Source organism: Diceros bicornis, chromosome 35, assembly GCF_020826845.1.
Source record: "Diceros bicornis minor isolate mBicDic1 chromosome 35, mDicBic1.mat.cur, whole genome shotgun sequence".
NCBI classification, from domain to species: Eukaryota; Metazoa; Chordata; class Mammalia; order Perissodactyla; family Rhinocerotidae; genus Diceros; species Diceros bicornis.
This window is the reverse complement of record NC_080774.1, coordinates 8,041,550-8,067,944: the sequence shown is the minus strand read 5'-3', so window position 1 is coordinate 8,067,944 and position 26,395 is coordinate 8,041,550. Positions and strand designations below refer to the sequence as shown.

General features: G+C 44.8%; 1 protein-coding gene across 1 annotated transcript in view; it reads left to right on the top strand.

Moving 5' to 3' along the window:
* Positions 1-20,365, top strand: part of CFAP251 (cilia and flagella associated protein 251) — a 65,121-nt gene extending 44,756 nt beyond the window's left edge. Inside the window, exons 19-21 of the mRNA XM_058531367.1 lie at positions 17,913-18,141; positions 18,847-18,948; positions 20,098-20,365. Of these exons, the coding sequence (XP_058387350.1) occupies positions 17,913-18,141; positions 18,847-18,948; positions 20,098-20,234 (468 nt within the window). The 3' untranslated portion in view covers positions 20,235-20,365. The remainder of the gene's footprint in view (positions 1-17,912; positions 18,142-18,846; positions 18,949-20,097) is intronic.
* Positions 20,366-26,395: the final 6,030 nt, after the last annotated feature.

Here is a 26,395-nt window from a genome sequence, read left to right as displayed (position 1 = left end):
CTTGCTGTTATGACTGTTTTACTGTATGGCTGCTGTTAACCTGGCCTGCGTGAATGGTGCCTCTGGGAGGCGGGTGCTCATCCTGGGCTGTGGAGCTCAGAAGATGTAGTCACTCCTTGTGACCTCACAAAACGGGTCTCCGAGCAGGGGCCAGAGGCACTCCAGGGAAACTGTTCCTCATAGATGCGGTGGTTTAAAATGGCATCGACTGGGTTTTCTTTCTGACTTGAAATGTTAACACATTCTCATTGTAGAAAGTTTGGAAAAGATACACAAGTGGAATGAAGAAAAATACTTAGATAATCTCACTACACAGACTTAACAGTTACTAGAATCTTCCTGGATTTTGTGGAGATATATATATATAATTTTTAAAAACTAATTGGTGCCATGTTGAATATATGTTTTTATCCTATATTTTCACTTGATATTATAGCATAAGCATTTTCTATTTTATTAACAATTCTCTGAAAACATGATTTCTAAAAGATGTATCTTAATTGTGTAACTTTTTCTGATTTAGAAAATAGAACTCTAAAGAAGAAAATAGAAATTACTCAGAGATAATAACTGTTAACATTTTGGTGGACTTCCTTCTATTGTTTTATATATGGATATAGATATATCTATATATATATATATTTTTGTGTGTGTGTGTGTGTGTGTGTGTGTGAGGAAGATCAGCCCTGAGCTAACATCCGTGCTAATCCTCCTCTTTTTGCTGAGGAAGACCGGCTCTGAGCCAACATCTATTGCCAATCCTCCTCCTTTCCCCCCACCCCCAAAGCCCCAGTAGATAGTTGTATGTCATAGTTGCAAATACTTCTAGTTGCTGTACATGGGACGCGGCCTCAGCATGGCTGGAGAAGCGGTGTGTCGGTGCGCACCCGGAATCCGAACCCGGGCCGCCAGTAGTGGAACACGCGCACTTAACTGCTAAGCCGATATATCTATATTTTTAAACAAAGAATTGACATTATATGGTGCATACAGTATAGGTATATATCAGTATATATATCAACATTTTCCAGAGTATGTGTATATATATATATATGTGTGTATATATGTGTGTATATGTATATATGTGTGTGTGTTTGTATGTATGTATATATGTATATCAACATTCTCAGTAACTGTTGTTTTGTGAGCATGTGGTGAAAATTCCTTGACAATATGCTTTTTTCTCCCAGCTATATTGAGATATAATTGACATATAACATTGTGTAAGTTTAAGGTATACAATGTAGTGATTTTATATATGTAAATATTTCAAAATGGTTACCACAATAAGGTTAGTTAACATATCCATTACCTCTCATAGTTATAATTTTTTTGTTTGTGGTGAGAACTTGAAAAATCTACTATGTTAGCAACTTTCAAATACGCAGTACTGTATTGTTAACTGTAGTCACCATGCTGTACATTACATCCCTAGGACTTGTTTATCTTATAATGGGAAGTTTGTATTCTTTTACCACTTTCACCCATTTCTCCCACTCCCCACCCCCACCCTTGGCAACCACCAATCTGTTTTCAGTTTCTATGAGTTTGGTTTTTTAAGATTCTACATATAAGTGAGATCATACAGTATTTGTCTTTCTTTGTGTGACTTATTTCACTTAGCATAATGTTGTCTAGTTTCATCTATGTTGTCACAAATGGCAAGATTTCCTTCTTTTTATAGCTGAATAATATTCCAATAATATTCCATTCCAAACCCCACATTTTCTTTGTGCATCCCCACCAACACTGCACAAGTGTTCCCTTTTCTCCACATCCTCACCAGCACTTGTTTTCTCTTATCTTTTTGATAATAGCCATTCTAATAGGTGTGAGGTGATATCTCATTGTGGTTTTGATTTGCATTTCCCTGATGATTAGTGATGTTGAGCACCTTTTCATGTACTCATTGGCCATTTGAATATCTTCTTTAGAAAAATGTCTGTTCAGGTCTTTTGCCCATATTTTAAATGAGTTATTTTTTTTTTTGCTGTTGAGTTATATGAGTTCCTTATATGTTTTGGATATTAATCCCATATTAGATATGGGGTTTGCAAATATTTTCTCCCATTCCGTAGGTTGCTTTTTTGTTTTGCTGATCATTTCTTTTGCTGTGCAGAAGCTTTTTAGTTTAATATAGAAAACATGCTTTGTATAGGCTGTATACTTAATTGAACCATTCTCCAGTTGACGGACACATATGTTGTCTGAATTATTTTGGCCGTCAGAGACATGGCTATGATGAGGATCTCTGTATGATTTTTGCATACTTCTCTGATTATTTTCCTGGGTCAGAGTCCTAGAAATAGAATTACTGGGTCAAAGAATATGAACTTTAAGACCTTGTGCCAAACAGCTTTCCAAAAATGTAGCATTTATAGCCTGCCATTAAGCATACATAACTTCTGAAACCCAGCTAAGACTTGATGTTCACTTTAGGTGACTGAGCACATTTTAGTGATATAAGCTGTGGTGGGGCCGGCCCCGTGGCTTAGCGGTTAAGTGCACGCTCTGCTGCTGGCGGCCCGGGTTCGGATCCCGGGCGCGCACCAACGCACCGCTTCTCCGGCCATGCTGAGGCTGCGTCCCACATACAGCAACTAGAAGGATGTGCAGCTATGACATACAACTATCTACTGGGGCTTTGGGGAAAAAAATAAATAAATAAATAAATAAAATTATTAAAAAAAAAAAAAAGCTGTGGTCGCAGTCACTTCTCTTGGCTTCAGTGGCCTACCCAGAATCACTTGTTTTAGTGGTCTCCAGGTATGACTGGAAGGTGACTTTTATTCTCCAAATAGCATCTGGAGAAATGAGCTATCAGAGCCCATAAACCCGTGCTGAGTCTTGAATGAGTTTCTTAAAAACACCAGGGATTCTTTTAAGCTCCTCAAAAGGTCTTCTGACCAATGTGCATTTTGTCAAAGTACATGGCCAGAAATGGAAGCAACTACCAAGAAAGTTTGTACAACCCACATAAAAGTGTTCCTTTGAACATTGGTTCCCAAATTGGCAAGCTGTATCAGAATTACCTGGAGCATTTACCAAAAAATCAGATTCCTGGGCCCCGCCCCAAATCTAGCCAATTAGAATCTCCAAATACCGACCCTGGGAGTCTGCCTTTTTCCCTCTCCCGGGGTCATTCTGATGTGCAGCCAGGTGGTGAACCCCTGCTTTTAGAACACTGGCCCGGCAGGGTGTTTACCAGGGCCACAAGTTCGAGGAACGAGGACTCAACAAAGTTAAATAGGATTATTAGTCAAGACTCTTCTTTGGTTACAAGTTACAGAAACCTAAGTCAACCAGTTTTTGGTTCACAGAATTCCAAGTCCAGAGGTAGAGGTCATGTCCTCTGTAACCTAATCTAGTTCCTCAAACTATGTCTTCAGGAAGCGATCTTCTCCCTGGGCTCACATTCCTCTGTGTTGCCTTCTTTCTCCAGTGAGTCCCCAGCCTGAGTCAGCAGGTACAGCCCCAGAGGCAGGAGTTCTGCCTTCTTCCCAGAGCCCCAGCCACTGCCCCCAGCCTCCTTGTCACTGCCATCAGGGCATGCTTGCTCCAGTCGGCCAGGGCTGGACACTTCCCCCACCTGGAGTCTGATGCACATCAGCCACCTTGACCATGAGGACTCGGAGCCAGGAGGAGTGGTCTCCAAATGAAATTCTGCGTAGGAAAAAAATGGGTCCACTGTTCAGAGGCTTTAAAATGTTCCTGGACATTAGGGATCTCAAAGTGAGGGATATATGACGTGCAGTATAGCATTCCCAAACGGGATTGAGTATGGATCTTTTTCTCATTTCATTTAGAAACGTTGCCTTAGACCTCTTACTGGGTTTCCCCTTCCACTGCATATTGTCTTCATTATTGTCTTCTTCTCCCTTTTTTTTTTTTTTTTTTTTTGCTGGGGAAGATTCGCCCTGAGCTAACATCCACTGCCAATCTTCCTCTTTTTTTGCTTGGGGAAGATTCACCCTGAGCTGACATCTGTGCCAGTCTTCTTCTATTTTGTATGTGGGTTGCCGCCACAGCGTGGCCGACAAAGCCAATTAGATCTTCAAATTTTCTTGGTTCAACAATATTTTAATCGTTGTACTTTCATAGTATGTTTTGATCTTTGGTCCCTACTTCCTGAAACACACCCTTTTCTTGGCCTCCATGACCTGACACTTGTCTGTCGTCCCCACCCCCCCGTATATCTGTTCTTCTTTATACTTCTGGGGCTCCTCCTCAGTCTCCTCTACAGGTTCTTCTCTCTGTTCCTCCCCTGAACAGTAGTATCTTCAGGAACCTAGCTCATCCTCATTCTACACACCCTCCCCAGGTGATCTTATCTACTCCCATGTCGATGACTCTCAAATACATATCTCTGTTCCTCATGGTGTTCCTCAGTATATCTTCGCTGTCCAGTGGAATAACAAACTCAACCTATCAAAAACTGAACTCATCTTTTCTTCTTACCCACACACCAATTAAACCTGGTCCACCTCTAGTGTTGCTTCCTTCAGTGATTGGCACAACTGGCCATAGAGTTGCTGAAGTCAAAAACTTGCTTGTCTGAGTGGTGTAGGTCTGCGCCAGGGATCTGAACCCACGAACCCAGGCTGATGGAGTGTGCTGAACTTAACCACTACGCCACAGGGCTGGCCCCTTCCTCTCTCTTTTTTAGCCAAACGTTTTTCTTAAATTAATACCCATCTTCTCTGGGTAGCTAGCATAATGCCTAGCACTTCCAGATCAAAGACGGGTAGGAAAGCATATGTTGGTGGGAAGTGTGGGGACTCAGAATCTGGCTGACCTGGGTGCAATGCCTAGCCACTCACTTGGCAGGTCGTTTCAACTATAGTCTGAGTTCCTGTGTCCTCCTCTGTAAGATGAAGGTGGAAACAGCTCCAAACTTATAGAATTGTCACGAGGACTAAAGGACAACAGTCTGAGTGCCCCAGCCATTGTCACACAGAGTAGGTACTTACTCAATGGAGTGCTTCTTCTAACTTCAGTATTTCCTGTCAAAATGGTATGTTCTTTTTAAGAGGTTGGTGGGGTAGCCCTTCTTTTACCCATTTTAACTTTGTATTTTGGAAAATTCCAAACATACACAAAAGTAGAAAAAATGAACTCTGTGTGCCCATCAGTCAGTTCAACAGTGATCAACTCCTGTTACGTCCAGACCCTCCAATTTTCTCCCCACCCCAGGGGTTATTCTGAAGCAAGTCCCAGGCACGCTCACTTCATGGGGAGGCCCTTGGAACTGAGGTGCCCCTTCCTCAGTAATCTAGCCGGGGAGAGGGCCCTCCTCCACGATGCCACACAGACTCAGTTGCTGCCTGCAGGTGTCTGAGGTTCATGTTCATATGAAAGTCACCAAAATGCCATCATGGGCCATGCATCTCACATTTCCTGTGAGTGTTCAGGGGCCTCTCTGATGGCTGCAGATCCAAGCTGTCCTGCTAGGGAGGCAGGGCCGTGTAGCGACTAGGAGCACAGGCTCCTGGGTCAGGTGGCTCCGGGTTTGAATCCTGTAACCACTTGCCAGCTGTGAGACTTGGTCAAGTTTCTGGCCCTCTCCAAGTCTCAGTTTCCTCATCTATAAAATGGGGAAAATAGTATTACCCACCTCCTGGAATTATTGTGAAGATTAAATGAGTGTCTATTTAGTACAGTATGTGGCACATGTTAAATGTTTGAAAAACATCATCCAATATTATTGTCTCCATCATCATATCCTCATCTCTGGCTGTGTGATTATAAAAGGCCTTTAGATGAGTGTTTCTCTGATCTCAGGGTTCTTTGTTCACAATACGCTTTCTAAAATCAGTTTATTTTCTTGATTCATCTGTTAAAGGTGCTTTACATAAATGACCGAAAGTCATCAAACTGATGGCACTCTTCTCGTTCAGGATTCTTGATGTTAAACCCTGGGCTCATATACCTGTGTCCTTCTCTGCAGTCCTGCTTTGTTGATAAGGGAATTCTGGGGATTTAGCCTTTGCGACCATCACCCACCTGCCATACAAAGTGCTAAAGAAAGAGGGAGGGACCAGTCTTGTTCTGCTTCCTGAAGAGGTAGGGAAGTGTAATCACTTAAGGGCCACTCAGTTATCCTATCACTGGCGAAAAATAATAAAGCTTAACAACCTATCAGATGAGTAAAAGGTACACAGAAAAAAATGTTAAGTCTGCGACAAATGTTATAAGGTGACATTGAGCATTATTTACAAACATAAAAACAAAAAGAAATTAAAATGGTCATTATAAGGTTTTCACTGGCTGTTGTACCCATCTCCCCCCACTGCTGAGAAAAGAGGTTTCAGTGGCCTACTCAGTGTCTTCATAAATCCCTTGGTCTCCAGGGTTTTTAATCCACTTAAAAAATACATTTATTCTTTGGAGATGTTTTCTGAAGGCCTCTGATCCAGATGTGGCCACATCAGTGTGCAAACATTGTTAGTTGGTGAGTTCGTTTATATCTGAAGCTGCACAGAGAGAACTTTTTGATCTCTTGTTTTCATGTCAGATTTATAGTGATTTTAATAAAAATGTTTTCAGGGCTTTGAAACTTTTAAATCCAGGCTTTGTCGTGGTTAATGAAACATTTCCTATTAAGATGCAGCTGTTCCCCCTCCCCCAAGAAGTTGTATGAAAAAGCATGCCTAGCTAATAGAGTATTTTAACACTTGGTTACTTACAAGACTCAGACACAGAGATTCAAACCAGCCGTCCAAAGGCTATACATTATTTGTATTTTTCTTACATCATTTTAACTGCCTTGGGGATTTGAATCTACTCAGTGTGGTAAATTGAAGCCAAATTATACAGACTATAACCCTCCCCAAAGAATTCCTAACCGTTCCCATCCTCCCATCTTGTGCAGAGCGCTACAGTCAGGCAAAACACAGCCAAAGTGTGGTTGGGGTAGGCTGCTCTAACAAATCTTCATTTTTTTAAGTGAAAGATTTGTAATGTTTATGATGTTATAGAAGGAACCAAAATTTAGGTGTCACGGTTTCTATAGCTGATTGTCTTCTATCTTTATAAATGATTTTTATCTCTGGGACTTTGGAATATCATGTTGGGGCGGGGCCCACATGTCACTTGTGTTTCGTGGTCACTGGTGGTTACATTTCTATTTAGCTTGCAGAGCATTGTATAATCTTGACAGGTTTTTGCCATGAATTAGCAGTAGTGCAACCACTTAGTTCTATAAATGTAAGGCTAATCTTGGCAGAGAAGTATGTGCCTGGCTAGTGCCCACATAGTGAACATTCAGCAAATGTTGGTCAAATGAGAGAATGAATGAATGATGCTCGTTGGTTATATTTGACTTCACAGACAATGAGGAAAATAGAATCCCTGATGATATTATTTGATCTCAGAGTAATTGACAGTGGCTCTAAAGTGTTTAGTAATTTTAGGAGCTTTGGCATTGTTTAAGAGTATTTAAATGTGCATATTTTTGGAGCCAGCAAATCTACTCTTAGGAGTCTATCCTACAGAAAAACTCACACAAGTGTACAGTGATGTACATATGGAAGGGACAATTACTACAGCATAGTTTATAATAGTGAAAAATTACAACAGCCCTAATGTCCATTGATAGGAGATGGGGTCCATAAAATGAGGCACACCTGTACTTAGTAGGCATTAAAAAGTGAAATTGACCTATGTTTTTTTTTTTTTTATAATTTTATTTATTTAGTTTTTTTCCCCCAAAGCCCCAGTAGATAGTTGTATGCCATAGCTGCACATCCCTCTAGTTGCTGTATGTGGGACGCGGCCTCAGCATGGCCGGAGAAGCGGTGTGTCCGTGCACGGCCGGGAGCCGAACCTGGGCCGCCAGTAGCGGAGCGCGTGCACTTAACCACTAAGCCACGGGGCCGGCCCTGACCTATGTTTTTTGACTCAGGAAGAATGCGTAGGATTTGTTGCTAAATTACAAAAGGCAAGATGCAAAACAGCATGTAAAGCATGGTCTCATTTCTGTAATAATAATATATATAAATTCGTATATGCCTAGCTAAACTCTGAAAGAACATGTTCTAAACCCTTAATGACATTGATTTCTGAGAGATGGAATTTGGAGAACTTATACTTTCTACACATAACCCCATGTCAGCTGGGGCCTCTGGTACCAGCTGGAACCTGGCTCTGGTCCCCACCCGTCGGAGTTTTGGGGCAGCTCTTGCGGGCTTGTGCCATCCTGGCCTGGGGACTCCCACGTGTGCGTGTGCAGGCTCTGTCCACCCCACATCATCCTAAACCTGACACTCAGCCCCCTCTTCAGTTTCCACAAAAACAGAAAGCCCTTTCATGAAAGACAAATTGCAAATTTGGGAATCACTAGAAAGGGCCACACATAACTGCATTTCACAGCAGGTTACCTAAAACTACTTATTGGACCTTCTTCCCAGTCCTGATGATACCCCCAAGGGGGCTTCCTTGCTGGCCTTCACCCCACACAGCACTTGGCACTCTGCTCCCTTCTCTTTCCTGGAGTACCCCAGGAATGCCACATTCTTCTCTGTCTGCTAGCCAGACAGCTCTTCGTAGCTTTGATTCCCAAACCTGCAACACAAGCCCATCCACAGGGTCTGTTAATGAAGAAACTTCCCATTTAGTGGCATCCACCCTCCCTAAAAGATGGTTGTGGTTATAAATTGAGGGGGGGACCTCATATATGCATTTCTGTAGTATTTAATTTTTCTTAACTACAAGCGTGTAGCTTGTGCAGCTTTTGTATTCAGAACAAAACCCAGAAAGATAAACAAATAAATCCTCCCGAAGCCCTGTGTGCTAATCTCTGTGGCTAAACCATGGTCCCAGCTGGGATGGAGGGACCGTGGCCAAGTGGTTCAGCCTCCCCATATGAGGAGGAGAAATTTGAGCCAAGGATCATGGGCACAGTTTCTGCTCTGATAAAGACCCCATGGGAATTTGGAAATTTGCACTTTGAAGAGAGGCCCTCAGTACATAGCATTTGCTCTGAAACATAAATATCAGAAGGTATTTCCACCCTGACGGTAAGAGAAACGGCCCACTGTTCTAGGAGGCCTTCCTGGTCACCTGAGACCCCACAGGCAGGGCCTCCCTGCAGAGAGATCAGGGCACAAACGATTTCTGTTTTTCACACTTAACACATTTAAAGAAATAAGTCCTGAAATGCCACGGAGCCACTAAAAAAGAATGGAGGTGATGATAATACTATAACACCACCACCACCAACAGCAACCGCAAAACAGCTCGTCTCTCCTGAGCTCTCACTGCTGCCAAGTACCATGCTAACTGCCCCTCCTCGTCCTTTATCCTCACAACAAGGTGATGCTTTCAGCATCTCCATTGTACAGATGGAGAAAGGGAGGCTTAGGGAGGTGAGGAAGCTTGCACAGTCTCTCAGCTGCCGAGGGCAGAGCTGGGGGTTGCACCCCAGCTGGCTGGCCCCAGACCCCATGTTCTGTTTCTACATGTGTGCCTTAGTGCAAACCAGGAAGGAATCTCTAAAAGGCGGGACATTGAACAGCGGGTATTGCTGAAGGGTGGGGAGTTGTAGGGCATTTTATTCCCCTTCTCTCTTATCTCCATTGTTTGAATTTTTATAATGTATTAATCTTTTCTGGTTTTATGAATATAAAAGGATAGATCATGGTGATAGTGGAAAATATATTTTTAAAACTACTACTGTTATTTGCTTTCTTCCTTGCCTTTGCCATGGCTTCACCTCCATATTATTTTTCTTTCTTTTTAACAACTTTATTGAGATATGTCACATACCATACAATTCACCCATTTAAAGTGTACAGTTCAGTGACTTTTAGTGTATTCACAGAGTTGTGCAACCATCACCACTACCTAATCCCAGAACATGTTCATCACCGTAAAAAGAAATCCCATACACATTAGCAGTCACTCCCCATTCCCCCTCCCTGTAGCTCCTGGCAACCACTAATCTACTTCCTGTTTCTATGGATTTGCCTATTCTGGATATTTCATATAAATGGAATCATGCAATATGTGGTCTTTTGTGTCTGGCTTCTTTCTCTGTTTTCAAGGTGCATCCGTGTTGTAGCATGAATCGGTGCTTTATTCCTTTTTGTAGCTGAATAATATTCTATTCATTCATATGGATATGCCACATTTTATTTTTCCTTTCATCAACTGATGAACACTTGGGTTGTTTCCACATTTTGGCTATTATGAATAATACTGCTATAAATATTTGTGTACACATTTTTGCGTAGAGGTGTGTTTTAATTTCTCTTGCATATATACCTAGGGGTAGAATTGCTGTGTCAAATGGTAACTCCATGTTTAACTGTTTGAGGAACTGCCAAACTGTTTTTCATCCATACTATTTCTTTTTTTACCCCCTGATTTGTCTGAATAATATATTTTTATCTAATTATTTTATTGAGATCGTATTGGCTTATAACATTGTGTATATTTCAGGTGTACATTATTATATATCAGTTTCTGTATAGACTGCATCGTGTTCACCACCAATAGTCTAGTTTTTATCTGTCACCATACATCATCCATACTATTTCTTGACTTGAACCAGGACACATCTGATACTTCTGGGTGCAGCCAGAAGGCAGGATCAGGATTTCAGAGAGCTGTGGGCACTTAACTAACAAACCCTTGGTTCTGGGTTTGGGACAAGGTGAAGGACTTGTCATTCAGATTTTAAAGCCTTTAAAAACATTCACCCTGGTGGGGAAGAGTCCCTGCAGGTGTTTGAGGCCTTGGCTCTGATGAGGGGCTGTGTTGAAGGTCACCATAAAGGGCCCTGTGAATGGGTGGTGGTATCGTTTCTGAGTCACCTCACCACAGACAGCAGGGAGAGAGCACCGTGGCCGAGCACTAAGGACTGGCCTTCCCCTGTGACTGGTCCAGTGGGCAGGACCTGACCATACATGTCCTACTCCTGGAGAAAGAGGCAGCTGCTGTCCAGGTGTAGTTACTGGAGGAGGGCAGGGGGCAGTTGTGAGTCACGGAGCGGTGCAGTAAACAGCAGAGGTGTCTCCAGATGTGGCCATGCGGTGAAGCTGCCCAGCGGTGAAACCTGCTCCTCGGCCCCCTCCTTCCCTGCCCCAGTCGGTGCCCAAATGCCTGAGTAGGCGACAAGGAGAGATGTGAGGCAAAGATGATGCGCTGTGACAAAAGACTGTCTCCGCGTTTGTTGAGGATGTTCTAAAGAGTGCTGTGTGTTGGGAGGAGGGATATAAGAAGGAAGGACAGTCCTGCAGTCTTCAAGTCTGTAAAACTATCACAAAAGAAACCAACCCACACCGGAAACCTGTTTATAAAAACGAGGTATGGCCTCAGTTCAAATGTATCATGTTCCTCTCTAACAGGGAGGTTATAAAACTTAATTATAAAACATAATTCTGTAGCCATCAATGGCATCCTGAGGCGGACAGCCGGATCACAAGCCCAAAGGGTGAATGACAGAGGCTGAAATCAAGTAATCCTGAGTGAGGGGACTCAGCCCACCAGGAACAGGCCACCCTCGTGTCATGGGGCCTGGGCAGCAGTGCCAGCAGAGGCCCAGGTGTCCTCTGTCTAAATGTTTAAAAGTTATAAATCAAGCGACAAGCTGTTGAGTAAACTGACAGTGCTACTTTAACACAAGCTGGTTCAAACGTGGAATTCTGGGACTCCGCCGAGTTTTGCACTTGGCCGGGCGGCATGGCGAGAGCCAGGCCGGCGACTGCCCGCTTGTTTTCTTGCCTGGCTCCATCCTTGGCCGCCCTTCAGGCCTATGGGGGCACACTAGGCGCACAGCTCACTCTCCGAGGACGACTTCAGGAAGAGACCCCCACAGGCCCTAGAAGTGGGCTTGGGTTATTTGGGGGAGGGGATCTTGGAGTTCAGGGTACCCAGAGTATGGTGTAGAATGAGGGGGCACATCTCTCTGAGGGGACAGTTTCTTTTCAGCTCTACTCAGCTTTTACCTTCTGGAAATGCAGGCCTACCATCACCAGATTTCTCTGATTTTTCAAGAGAGGTTTTAAGTCCAGGTTTCTATGTGAAATCTCCTAATATTTAAAGCACCATATGAACCAAACAAAGCACATCTGCAGATTTAACCTGGGACCACCTGTTTGTACTCTCTGAGCTGCAGATGGCACCAAGGCCCTCGATGCCTTAATCAAACCCTAACCCTCCAGCTCTCCTTCTTAAGACTTCTCAACACAAATGGAAGGTGTGATATGCAGAATTTTTGTTGTTAGTGCTATTGAGTCAATTCTGACTCCTAGTGCCCCTGTGTACAGCAGAGCAGAACCCTGCCGGGTCTTTTTGCGCCATCCTCTCACCTTCTGTCACTATATCAGATAGTGCTCTGCTGCTATCATAGGGTTTTCATGGCCAATTTTTTAGGAAGTGGGTGGCCAGGTCCTTCCTAGTCGGTCTGAGTCTGGAAGCTCCACTGAAAGCTGTCCGCCGTGGGTAATCCTGCTGGTATTGGAAATACTGGTAGCATAGTTTTCAGCATCACTGTTAACAGGCAGCCACCACAGTACGACAACCGACAGATGGGTGGTGTGGTTCCCTGAGAGGAAAACGAACCTGGGCTGTGGCAGTGAGAGCACTGAATCTTAACCGCTGGACCCTCAGGGCTGGCTGGCATGCAGAATAATGGTCCCCAAAGATGTCTCTGTCCTAATCCCTGCAATTGGTGAATACATTACCTTACATGACAAAAGAGATTTTGCAAGTATGATTAAATTAAGAATCTTGAGATGAGATTTTCCTGGATTATCTGGTGGACCCAATGTAATCACAAGAGTCTTTATAAGAGGGAGGCAGGAGGGTTGAGTCAGAGGAAGAGATATGATAATGGAAGAAAAGGTCAGAGAGAATGATGAGATGGCTGGCTTTGAAGATGGAAGGGGACACGAGCCAAGGAATGACGGCAGCCTCTAGAAGCGGGAAGAGGGAAGGATGTGGATTCCCCACTAGAGCTCCCAGGAGGAACACAGCCCTACTGACACCCTGATTTTGGCCCTCAAAACCAATTTCAGACCTCTGACCTTGAGAACTGTAAGGTAGTTTGTGTGCTTTAAGCTACTAAGTGTGTCATCATTGTTACAGCGGTGATGGGAGACTAATACAGAAGGTGCCTGGGGAGAGTTTCACAGGCACCCTCCTTTGTGCCCCCCTCCTCACACTTGTTTCCTAGCCCACAGTGCCTTCCTCTCACCTGCTTCTGGCTGGATCCTTGGTGGCTGTCCTCCAGGCCCACCTCTTCCATAAAGCCTTCCCAAGCCCACCTCGTGCGTGGAGCACTCCTGCAGCCCTTGGTGTTGATCTCCTGCACTTGGACACTGAATCTCTTAGAGCCGTGGTATCCACCCACTTAAAATCACTTTGAGACCACTTAAAAAATACTGATACCTGGCCCACCCCCACCAGTTGAACCTAAGGGTGGTGTCGGGGCATGGATAGGCTTTAAAAGCCCCCAGGTGTTTCTCACGGGCAGTCGGAGCTGAGAACCTCAGTGATGGAGCCTTCGTATTCTCTCACTCTCTCCGTGTGTGTATGTTGTCTTTTGAGTGTCTCTTTGCAGAGCCCAGACCAGTGCCTGGCATTTAGTAGGTATTTAATAAACGTTTGCTGACTGACTGACAGACTGTGAACTCCTAGAGTGCAGAGCTGTTCTAGTAATGATTAAGTGACTTGCCTTTCATTCACTTAGCACTAAGCCAAATGCTCAGTAACTACCAGTACATTGAACTAAATTGCCTAGGGCAGTAAGTGGTTCTTCTAAAGAAGCCTTCTATGAGTGTTAAGAGAAGTTCTTCCATGGCCTCACTTGTCCCTGCATTGTTTGTTTCATTCATTCATTCACTCATTCATTCAGTAAACATTTCTGTAGGCACCTACAATGTGTCAGGCTCTGAACAAAGCTGTGAGGAAATAGAGATGAAAGCTATTGCTGCAGCTTAATGCAGGAGACAGATGTGGGCCCAAAGAATTAGTGCATGCACCACGGCTGCCAGCCACCATTACTCTCTAGTGCGAGTCCCAAGCCTGGTGCTGATTCCTTGGGCACGAGTATCACCTTCGTGAACCACTCTGGTCTAAGAGCAGTGGTTCTCAAAGATGTGGCCCCCAGACTAGCAGCATTGGCCCCACCTGGGGACTTGTAAGAAATGCAGATTCCCAGCCCCCATCCCAGACTCACTGAATCAAAAACATCAGTCTGTGTTTTAACAAGCCCTCCCGGTCATTTTGATGCATGACAAAGTTTGAGAACTCCTGCCTTAAAGCCATGCTTATCAACCTTGGCCACACATTCAGATCCCCTGGGGAGCTTTTAAAAAATATGACTGCTCATACTCCACCCCAAAGCAATTAAATCAGCATCTCCGGGAATGGGGCCTGGGCCTCAGAATGTTTAAAGCTCCCTGGGTGAATCAAATGAACCGTTGCCTTGGCGGACGACAGGCCCGTGTGAGGATGCCAATAAAAGGCCCCGCCGAAGACAACCAGCGTGCTCTGGGCAGGACAGCGGGGCCTCCCACGGCCCCCGAGTCAGCTTCCCATGGGGCACTGGGAATGCTCTCAGCATCTCCATCTCCGAGGTTCCTCTCCCAAGCATGAACTTTGTTTAGACATGTAACAGAACCTGCCTTTTTAGCGAACACATGCAAAGTAGGCTCAGGAAAGAAGTGTCAGTGATGCTGAAGCTGCCAAATCTATGCTTGTTGAGCAGTCATTCTTGATCAGTCATACGGGAAAAGAGAAGAGGTGAGTCACCTACGGAGTGGTTTGTGCTGAGAGTGTTCGCTGAGATCCTTGGAACACTCTGGGTGTGAGTAACTCCAGGCACTTATGGATTCCTTTTTGTCGTCTTTGAGTTAGTCTTCTATTTCTGAATTGAGTTAAATTAGATATTACATTTATCATTTACATATATCATTTACATTATAATTTATGTAATTATCAATCATAATTTATATTATAATTATATATATTGTAATTACCAAGGGCATAGACAATCTAATAATCACAAGAATAGTTACTGCCTGTTGAGTGCTTTCTGTGTGTTAGGCATTCTGTTGAGCACTTTACATACCTTGTCACAATAAGCTTCAAAACAGTTCGTTGCGTGTTTTACCATATTACCCCCTTTTTCAAGATGAGGAAACTGATGATAAGGAATGTTAAGTTACCCAAGGTCACAGAAAATAGCAGAGCCAGACAGCTAGGTCTGTCATCAAAGATCATACTTTTAGCCCCAATCTTTACTGGCTCATAGTGAGTAGTATTGCATGCGTATAATATTATTAAAATTATATAGTACAACATGTAAATAAATGCTGCTGGATAGCGTTTTATTTATACATAAAACTGTGCATAACATGCAGTTGTACATAATATAAACTCAATAAATGCAATATGAAAACGTTACCATTTAAAGGTAGTTATATAGTATCAATTATAGCTCATTTGTATCTGTCACTGATAATGTTGTATTTAAAGACCATTCCTGGAATGTTACAGGATATAAATGTTGAGAATATATGGCTTCTTTGAAAATACTAGGTGATTACTAAGATACAGTGTTAAAGGAAAAAAGCAGGATACAAAAGTGTGTATATAAATATATATTTATATATGATACCAATTTTGCAAAAAAAAAATACACATATTTTCTATACGTGGGAAATGGAAAGAAAGTGCCCCAAATCTTTCACAGAAATTATGCTTGGACTGCAAGAGGTTTTTATTTTCTTCTTGATACTCAGGGCCAGACCAAGACACTAGGGTGGCCCAAATAGGCTGATATTTGGCGTTGCTTCAAACTGATGCTCTTTCAATTTTTGTTCTGCATTTATTTGGTGGACAGGGAGAAATTGGTTACCTACTGATAAATATTGTGTCCAAATATAGATTCACTTCCTGATTCAGTCCTACAGACCAAAGTAGAGTTCACGTTCTGGAAAAAAAAATTATTTCCCACTTTTCTGTGGCTCTTATTCTATTTGTAAAATTCCAAACCCCACAATTTATTGAGAGACATATTAGTTTAAAATGTAGATACTAGGGGCCGGCCCAGTGGCATAGCGCTCAAGTTTGCGGGCTCTGCTTTGGTGGCCTGGGGTTCACAGGTTTGGATCCCAGGCACGGACCTACGCACCGCTCATCAAGCCATGCTGTAGCAGCGTTCCACATATAAAATAGAGGGAGATGGGCACAGATGTTAGCTGAGGGCTAATCTTCCTCACCAAAAAAAAATGTAGATACTAAAATAAACTACTCATTTCTATCCCTTTGCTGGGCATAATTCAGATTTCTGAATCTCAACCGACTGCAACATGCATGGTACAAAATACTGCACAGAGACAGGCTGATGGCATTGAGGAGTGGTTTTATTTGTTTTTATGTTATATTTCTCTCTTCCTTACGTTTTGCCAGTAACATAAGAAGCCTTGTGTGGAGACCTGCTTTAACTGGCACTGCTTTAACATTTGAATCCATAGATATGTCAGCACCCTTTGCTCATTCTAGAAAATTTGGAAAATATACAAAGAATGACTTGCCAAATCAGGAAGCAGTTTCATAGAACGAATTGGGACTTGTTCGTTTTCCTTCTGTTTTTGGGAGAGTTTGTGGAGAATTGGTATTCTTCTTTAAATATTTGGTAGAATTCACCAGTGAAGCCATCTGGTCCTTGGCTTTTCTTTGTGGAAGTTTTAAAATTACTAATTCAATCTCTTTTCTTGTCATAGGTCTGTTTAGATTTTCTATTTCTTCTTGAGTCAGTTTTGGTCGTTTGCATCTTTCCAGGAATTTGTCCATTTCATCTAAGTTATCTGATGTGTTGGCACACAGTTGTTCATACTCTTTTTTATTTCTGTAAGGTCTGTCCTGGTGTCCCCTCTTCATTCCTGATTTTAGTAATTTGAATCTTTTCTCATTTTCTCTTGGTTAGTCTAGCTAAAGATTTGTCAATTTTGTTGATCTTTTCAGTGAATGCTGGCTTCTTAGGTGTTCATTTTTTAAATTATACCACATAAGTTATATAGATGTTACATATAATCTTTTGTATATATAAAATATCACAAAAAAAATCACAGAATAAAAATGGCAAAGAAAGACAGGAAAGAAGAATCACGGCGCAGTCCATTGTCTTAGGAAACTTACTAGGGCCGCAGATCCTATATTTGAGTTTCACACTGAATTATTTGCTTATTCGTATAAACTAATTTCTAAATTCTTGAGAATTCTGTCTTTTAAATGAAACTAGTATCTGCTTCAGAAGGCAAGGAAGTAGTTGATACACTGTGTGATACTTACGAGAAAAGTCGTGAAATGAAGCAGCGTTTATGCTAGAAAAGTCGTGAAATGAAGCAGCGTTTATGCTAGTGCTGCAGTTTTGACAGTTGGACACTGTATGAGAGCGGCCGTAAAAAGTACCACAAACTGGGTGGCTTAAAACAGCAGAAATTTATTCTCACAGAAGTCCGAAATCAAGGTGTCAGCAGGGCCATCCTCTCTGTGAAATCTGTAGGGGAGAATCCTTCCTTCCCTCTTCTAGCTTGTGGTAGTTAGCAGCCATCCTTGGCATTCCTTGGCTTAGGCTGTGTCACTCCAATCTCTGCCTCCAACATCACACAGCCATCTTCTCCCTGAGCATCTCTCTCCTCTTTATAGGGACGCCAGTCATATTGGATGAAAGGCCCGCCCCATTCCAGTATGACCTCATCTTAACTAATTACATCTGCCATGACCCTATTCTGAGGTGCTAGGGGTTAGGGCTTCAACATATCTTTCTTGGGGGATACAATTGACCCATAACAGCCATGCTCTAAACGAACTGTGAACATGTGTCTCTCCAATTTTTAGAAGGTATATCAAGGTGTCTTTTCTGCTTACCATGCCTTTTTTTTTTTTAACCTCTTCCCTAGATTGAAGATATGTTTAATGAAATCAGATTTAGTGAATATGTGGACACCGGAAAGCTAATTGACAAAATCAACTTACCAGATTTCCTCAAAGTCTACGTTAATCACAGGCCACCTTTTGGTAACACCATGAGTGGCATCCAGCGGAGCTTTGACATTCTGGGTTTTACCAATTCAAAAGGAGAAAAGGTCATTCGAAGAGAGGATTTCCTGAAATTGCTTCTAACGAAAGGTAAATACATAAATGGGGATATCGTGTACCACCCTGGGGCCATTCCCATTGGAGAGACCTGAGTTTGGGGAGACAGAGCCCCTGACATCCTTAAGTCGACAGGGATGTTGCTTCCTGAGCCCCAGCCGGCAAACGTGGAGTAATGGGAAGGGTGCTGACCCGGGAACCAGAAGAATGCGATTGATTTCCCAGCTTCCTGAAACTGCAAGATTCAGTGTCTTCACTTGTAAAATGGGAATAAAAGTGCCAGGCATCCATCTCACAGGGCTGTCACGGGCTTGGGAGGCGTCTGTGAAATAACACCACACCAAAGTAAAATTTTTCATTTTTACCTACTGTTTGCCTCATTATTTTGTGTGAGGAAGTCAAGTAGCCTTTCTCTCTGGGTGATCGTTTCATCTTAGTCAAACTGGTGGTTCTAATGTCAGGGAGTTTGAAATGAAGCCAAGCACTGTCTTTATCAGAAAGTTGTCTTATTTCTCTATATGAGCCCCAATGTATTCCCCTGTTTGGAGTACCATTTTTAACATCATATAAGGAACTGTATGTGACAGTAATGTGGGATTCTCTAGATTGTTTTTGTGTCTCAAGAAAAGGAAATAATGGAATAATTCTCTTTAAGACCTCGGAACGATGACACTAAGCCCTGACGTTTTGCTTAGTGCCAAGAGCTGAACGGCCACCTGTTTCCTTCCTGTTGCCTAGGTGAGCACATGACAGAAGAGGAGATGTCTGACTGCTTTGCTACGCTGTTCGGACTGAATCCTGAGGGCTGGAAATCCGAGCCTGCGGCCTCCTCTGTGAAAGGTACCATAGCCGGCTCTGTCTGGGCATGTAGCCGTGGCTCGCCAATTTGTTGCAGACTTAAGTGCATTTATTTCTCCTGACTGTGCAAGCCACTCTCCGTAATACCGTGCACACAGCAAAGCGAGTCTGTGGGGAACCCAACATGACTAAGTTATGAAAAGACCAGTGAGCGGTGGTTATGTCTGAGAAATGAAAGCTTTTGTTCCCCTGCTCTGTCCGCCCTTGGTGTCTTCTGGCCTTGTTTTTCCCTTTATTCTACTGACTCGGTCTTCATCTTCCCGACTTGGCTGGGTGAATATTGGCCCCAAGCAGAGGATACAGTTCAGAAGCTGTTGCAGAAGAAGAGGTATTATTGAGAGAGATTTGAATAAGGAGAGGGCAGCGATTTGGTAGGCTGCACAAGCCTGACTTCAAGCTGCCGAACTTTCGAGTTGTTGAAGTTGAAAGTTCCTCCCCTTTCCTGCCTGAGGAGTTCCCACCTCCTTCTTTTAGTCCACTGGAGGGAGGAAAATGGACCTGAAGTTAGGGTTGTGAATTTAAGCTCAGGAGGAACGAATCCAAACAGCTCTCCTGGGCCTGCTTGTGCGGGAATGTCTCCCCTGACCAGCCCAGGACGCTGCCCCGCTGACCCCGTGGTGGTTCAGCCGTCACGGTTACAGAGACTGGAGTCTGGAGCAGAGATTCCTCACCGGGCTTCCTTCTCCCTCTCCTTTCATTGTCCGTTCTCAATTTCAAATTAAACAGAGTTCCTAAACTCAGACAGTTCTAGACTCCGGTATCTGATGGGTCTGTTCCAAGCTGCAAGCTCCTCATACCCCGTTCCTTGTGTACTTGGGATCTCAGAACGTAACTTTCTGAATTGTTACGTTTTTATGTGTGTGCCTAGGTGTCTTGAAACAGTAAAATCAACGATACTGTGTAGTTACGGCTTTCCAGTGAAGTTTGCAGAGATCTGGGTAACAGGGCTCCAGACTATAAGAGAGCGATTTAACCCATTTCCACCCAGGGGTTTTCAGGGAATCAAAGCCAAACCACAGCACAAAGCACCTCTCACTCTTTAGTATTGTTTCCGTGTATTTTTGGAAAGTGCTTCTGAGTTAGAAACCTAATCATTATGAAGGCATTTGTTTTCTTTTCTTGTTTGGCTAGGTTCAGAAATCTGCTTTGAAGAAGAACTTCCAGACGAAATCACTGCAGAAATATTCACGACTGAAATTCTTGGCTTAACCATTTCACAAGATTTCAGAGAAGATCCCGTGGTTGGGGCAGTTGTAAGGAATGTTTGAAGCACACAGGACTTGGTGTGTGGTTTTCTTCCAAGAGCCACTGCCTTTCCCGCATCTGCCACCCGCTACTCTAATCTTGAGAACATTTAGACATTAAAAGCAAATTTCTGTTAAGCTATGGAGTTCACAAAGTTGGCTATTCCACTGTTTCTGAAATAGAAAAATGGGTGGAGGCAAGAAAAACACTGGCAGCTGGACGTCAGTAGTGGCTGGGTACCCTGGCCTGTCTTCACCCCTGGTCTCAGGCATTACTATCTGGGGGGTTGAACAGGACACGGAGGTGGTGTGGTCCCTGGGGGCAGAGAGGGCCTCAGCCAGCAGCAGGCCTTCCCTGTGACATATATGGCCTTATTCCCTTCCCCTCAAGTGCCACCTGGACCCTTGGCCTAATGTGACCTAATGTGGGTCACCCAGCCTGCTGTTGGGCTGGGGTAGGGATGCTGGGTGCTCTGGGCTCCTGAGAGGCCATGCTTGTGCCTTTTTATCAGCAAAATACCCAAGCAGTTGTGTGCGGCCGTTATGAAGAGCATCACTGGCCATGCTTAACCCCAGTGGCAACTGCCAGAGAGAATGCAAAAAGCAGCCCCAGAGTCTGTGTGTGCTGCACCTGGACCAGAAACCACACGGCCAGCCCCGTGGGGCAGAACTCACCAACTAGAGTCTGTGAGCCCCCTTCCCATGCACACACCACACAGATCTACGTGGTTGATCCACCACCTCACACTCCGCTGGGCTTCAAAACACGTAGTAGGCAAAAATGGCCAGTTCACCAGCTCAGGGGCTATTTAGGGAACATCACTAAGTTTTCAGCAGTGTTTGACCTTGAAAAAGGAGTACCATCATCATGTAAACAGATGAAAGTTAGGGTCTAATTTTAGAGTTTGGTCATCGGTTATGGAGTCTCATTCAGGCAAACGTGCCACATGTTATTCTTCGCGCATACTCAGTCCAGCACACCCTCTCACCCAAACCAGGTCCTTCCCCAGAGAAACTAGCATTTGAGATAATGTTTATGATCCCCATAAAGGTATGTTCTCTGTAGGAGCAGAGATCTGTGTGAGAGAATTAGAAAGGCAGCAGCACCCTCCGTGCACAGAGCCCTCCCACCTCATGGCGTCCACTTGGAAATCTGGCATAGTGAGTCTTGGGAACACCCCAGAACACAGAACGGAACCGTGTGTCTCAAACCAGGCTGTGTCACTGTGACCTGGGGATGGACAGCGCGGGCCAAGTTCCCGCAGAAGCCTGCTCGTCACAGTGTGTCGCCAGGGCTTTGCAACCTGGTTTACACTTTGTTCTTCTTAAAAAACACGAAAGGAAAAACAAGCTTTATGAATCAATTTTGCAGCTGCTAAGGGCCCAGGAAATATATTACCAAGCCAGTTAAAAAGTTCCTGGGGACATTTTAGGGAAGAGGAAACTCTCAAATGACTTGTTTTCTCCAAAAAAACCCCTCAGAATAGGATGCAGTCTGGACACCGACCAGAGCCTTCTCTCATTAAATCTGGCACACTCTGATTTTGTTCTTATTGACTACATATATTGGGATAATTGTCTTGAGCAGAACTGGCTAGCGACCAGTTAGACCCACTATGGCTGGACCAGTGAGCTGGAACCACCGTCAGACCCAGGCCGAGGTGCCCCCTCTGCGCTGAGCCGGCTTCCTGCGTCTCTCTTTAAGGCACGATGGGGGCGGGGGGTGGGGGAGCCTGGTTATGACATTCGTCCAGGACAGCCAAAACAGCAAGGACAGCAGGGTCTGTGTCAGTGGCGTTCCCACCCCAGCCCCAGCCTGGCCTGGCCCCTTCTCACCTCCGGGACCCCTTTCTGCAGGCGCTTTTGTTTGGGTCTCTCTCAACCTGTTTGCCCAAGGCAGAGAGCAGCACCTGTGTACCTTCCAGGTGCTTCCATCACCTTTGCCTCCCGTCCCAGGCAGGCCCACCTGCTGGCCACACAGGTAGTGGAGAGGCAGGGCGCCAGTGCCCCATCCCGGGGAGGAGGCGGACGGCGGCCTTCCTGCCAAGTGAGCAGAGAACTCAGACTCTCCAGCAGTGTGGGTGGCTGAGCAGCAACAACAGAAAAGGAGGAAGGCGAGAACGAAGATAGTATCGCTGGGCTTGCACATCAAGACTTGGGGACAGAAAAGGCACATTGTGATGTTCCTTTGAGAAAAGAATACCATTTCAGACGGGGCCTCTGGCTACTGGCCTTGACGTCCTGGTGTGTTGCCTCTAGAGTTCAGGAACATGTAGAATAGCAGTGGTATTCCAGGAGCCACCAAAGCCTCCCCCAAACCCCCACTGCCTACTCCAGACGCCCAGACCCCTGCTGAGCATGGTGAGCGTCTTGTTTGCACAGCGCCAGCTCTGGAAGCCATGGGCTGGGCTGGGCTCACTTCTGCTTCTGCCATTGAGTGGCTCCATGTGCCCTTGGGTGTGGCTAATCTCTTAAACCTCAGTTTCCTCCTGGAACAACCCCCGGGGTAGTTGTGAGGATTAAAAGAGACAGTGCAAGTAAAGGGTTACTGGCAGAAGGTAGCGCTCAAAATAGGACAGCAGCTATTATTATTACAGGCAGAAACTGTGCCTGGGACTCGGAAAGACATTTGATGAGAATTAACCTCCCAACTCCAGAGTTTTAGCACCAGTAACACTTGCTCAGATAGGGGTCTCTGCTAGTTCTGACACTGGGCACTCAAAAAATATTTGTGGAAGATCAAATGAATGAACTTGGAGCGTCAGTGCTTTGAATAGCTGACTTAGCTTTTGAGTAAAAGTGACTGCCAGTCCTCACAGGCCCTCTACATCGGTCGGCAAACTTTCTCTGGAAAGGGCCAGAGAATGAATATCGAGGCTCTGCCGGCCAAGTGGCCTCCGTCGCAACTCCTCAGCTCGGCCGCTCGAGTGCAAAAGCAGCCACAGACAATCCAGAAAAGAATGATGTGGCTGCATTCCAATCACATTTATTTATGGACGTTGAAATTTGGATTTCGTGATAGTTTCCACATATCGTGAAATCTTCTTCTTTTGATTTTTTTCAACCATTTAAAAATGTGAAAACTATTCTTAGCTTGTGGACCACACAAAAACAGCCCCCAGATTTGTCCTGCAGGCTGGAGTTTGCTCTACCTCAGGCCAGGATTACTCATTCCAACAGATTTTTACGAATAGAATGAATCTGTACAAAATACCTGACTAGTACTCTTCAAAAATGTCAAGGTCATGACAAACAGCAAAAGACTGAGAAACCGTTACAGACCGGAGGAGACTAAGGAGACACAATGACTAAATGCAAAGTGGGATCCTGGATTTCTGGAACAGAAAAGGGACGTTAGGAAAAATTGGTGAAACCCAGTTAAAGTCTGTAGTTCAGTTAATAGCATTGCACCAATGTTGATTTCTTATCAATGTGTCATGATAATCAACGATCAATGATATCAATGATCAATGCATCATGGTTCTATAAGCTGTGTGCACTAGGGAAGCTGGGTGAAGCGTCCGTGGAAACTCTCAGTTCTACCTTTGCAGTTCTCCGGTAAATCTAAAATTATTTCAAAATTAAAACTTTTTTTTTTTTTTTTTTTTGTGAGGAGATCAGCCCTGAGCTAACATCCGCCAATCCTCCTCTTTTTTTTTGCTGAGGAAGACGGCCCTGGGCTAACATCGGTGCCCATCTTCCTCCACTTTATATGGGACGCCGCCACAGCATGGGTTACCAGGCAGTGCGTCGGTGCGCGCCCGGGATCCGAACCAGCGAACCCCGGGCCGCCGCAGCGGAGCGCGTGCACTTAACCGCTTGTGCCACCGGGCCGGCCCCCAAAATTAAAACTTTTTAAAAAATGAAATCCATACCACCTTTCTGACTCAGCCACCCCTGAATTGTTTTCATGATCTGCCCTGTGCTCTTAGTTTTCAAGCAAACACTCCTGAAGCTGGTCAGGGCCTGCTGCTCCTGGGTCACCTCACTTGCTGTCTGTCCTCTGCGAACACGACCCTCAGCTGTGCTTCCAGGCAATGCAGACAAAAAGGGTCTTTTTTTTAAAGATGTGTGTCCTTGAGCCACAGCTTCCCTGGACACTGGTGGTGTTGGTGAGCATGTTCTTGAGGGATTTGGCCAGCATTTCCCCTACAGGCCCCGGCTTCAACATTGCCTGTAATAAATGGATGCAGGGCACTGGGAATCGACAGCAAGTTGCCATCCTCTCATGTAGCACATAACTACCCTCTGCTAGCTTAGCTTAAAGGAATATTTAAAAAAAAAAAAAGAATCCAGGCTGATGCAACATTCTTCGCTGTCAGTGCAATACTGAGTGCAGGACCAACCTCAGGGGACAGTTCATAGCGGGGTTCCTGTGCCCCTTCGCTGGTGTTTTCCTGAGCTGCTGATGTGTAAGGCAGGCCTCTTGCCTTTCTAGGTGGCAGTGGGTATCTATCAGTGCCCAGGTGAGAGGCATTGGGCCCGGGAAGATCACCATCCACTGTTGGCACCGCTGCCTCATTGATAGTTGGAAATCACTGGCGACATGACAGGGCAGTTCAGCACCAAAGTTGCCCCCACAGAAAGGGGCTGAAGCATTGTGTTCCGCCCGCACCCTTCACATTCTCTTGTCGATTGGAAGTCACCAACCGCATCAATGTAAACATGGTATTCATTTTTTGTATATCTTACTCTTCAAAGCAAGTGGGGCTGTTTTCTTTGGGAGGGGGATGAGTTTAGTCACAATAACTAGTACATGCTCCTTGACAGCACTTCAGACAGTACAGAAGAGTGTGCTGTAAGCGGGAGTCCCCCAGCCCGCTGCCAGTGTGTCCACCCCGGGGAATGGAGCAGGGGGCGGGATCTGGGACCTGAAGGAGAGAGCGCATCAACAGCAGGCTCTGAGCATGAGGAAGATGGAGATGTGGGGCTGTGGCAAACCCAGAGCACAGAGTCCGGTGCAAGGGGCTGGCCGCCGCCCGGCTTCTCCTCTGCGCGTGTCTGATTTCTTCATAGATGGGCTTTGTTCATTTATCCATTCACGAGTTCAGCAAATATTTACTGCGTGCTAGACTGTGTTAGGGCTGGGTATGCAGCGGTGAACAAGACAGGCACGGCCCTTGTCTTGAGGGAGCTCATGTTAACCAAACACATAAATATGTCGTTGCAAATTGTGCTCAGAGTCATGGAGGAAAAGCCCGGGCCGTGTGAGAGAGCATACCAGGAGGGGAATGTGTTCTAGTTAAGGTGGTCAGGGAGAGGCTCTCTGAGACATTGGAGTTGAGAGCCAGTCATTGAAACAGAAGGGGAGAACGTTCCAGACAGAGGGGACAGTGTGCACCAAAGGTTCATGCGGTCAGACCATAAAGACGAGGTCTGCAGGGGTCCAGAAGGATCTCTAGCGTTCCTTCAGCACTACCATTGTATGGTTCTTCCTCAAGAGTCTGAATAGGAATGTTTTCATGTGGGAAATCAGCAGGAGGAATGGAGGCCGGCCAAGTCTTCCAAGTGGAAGATCTGGCCGTTCTCATTTCTTTATTTCCAAAGAGTCTTGATGTGGGTTAGGCTGTCACTCAGAGGATCCCAGGAGCCAGCCCTGAAGTTGGTGTGTTCTATCACATGACACTTGCCAAAGGTGAAAAAGCTCCCAGTGGGTTTCAGCCCCTTAAACCTTAAGTCCTGAGTCAGCATCTCTTCATCATTCTTAGGTTTCCGGGGATTTCAGCATTTTAAAAAATGTAACCATGATTTTCTCAGTGATCTGGTTGTCCCTTCGTGCACAACTGTGTTTAAATATACATTCCTCTGAGTAGCTGGTGATCGCCAGAAGACAATGAAGCTTCAACAAATGCTTGCCACTTACCCTTCCCGCAGTGTCCCGTTGGTCATCTCTGCCTTTTCCACTTTTCTAGGATAAGTGACAGAATGGCAGTAACTTGTGGCCTACAAATCCTCTAACAAATAGTGACCTCAGAGTCAACTGAGAGTGCTAAACCCTGAGATACAATGTGGCACGAAGCGTGGTTCTTGCCCTTCAGAAGGTTATGTTGTAGTGAGGGAAACAGAAAATATAATTACAGTATCCTGTGATATGATATAGGGGCATCCAGAGCAGATGGGGTGGGAAGGAGGAGGAGACCAGGGAAGGTGGAGGAGAAATTACATAAATGAGGCACTCCAAGCCA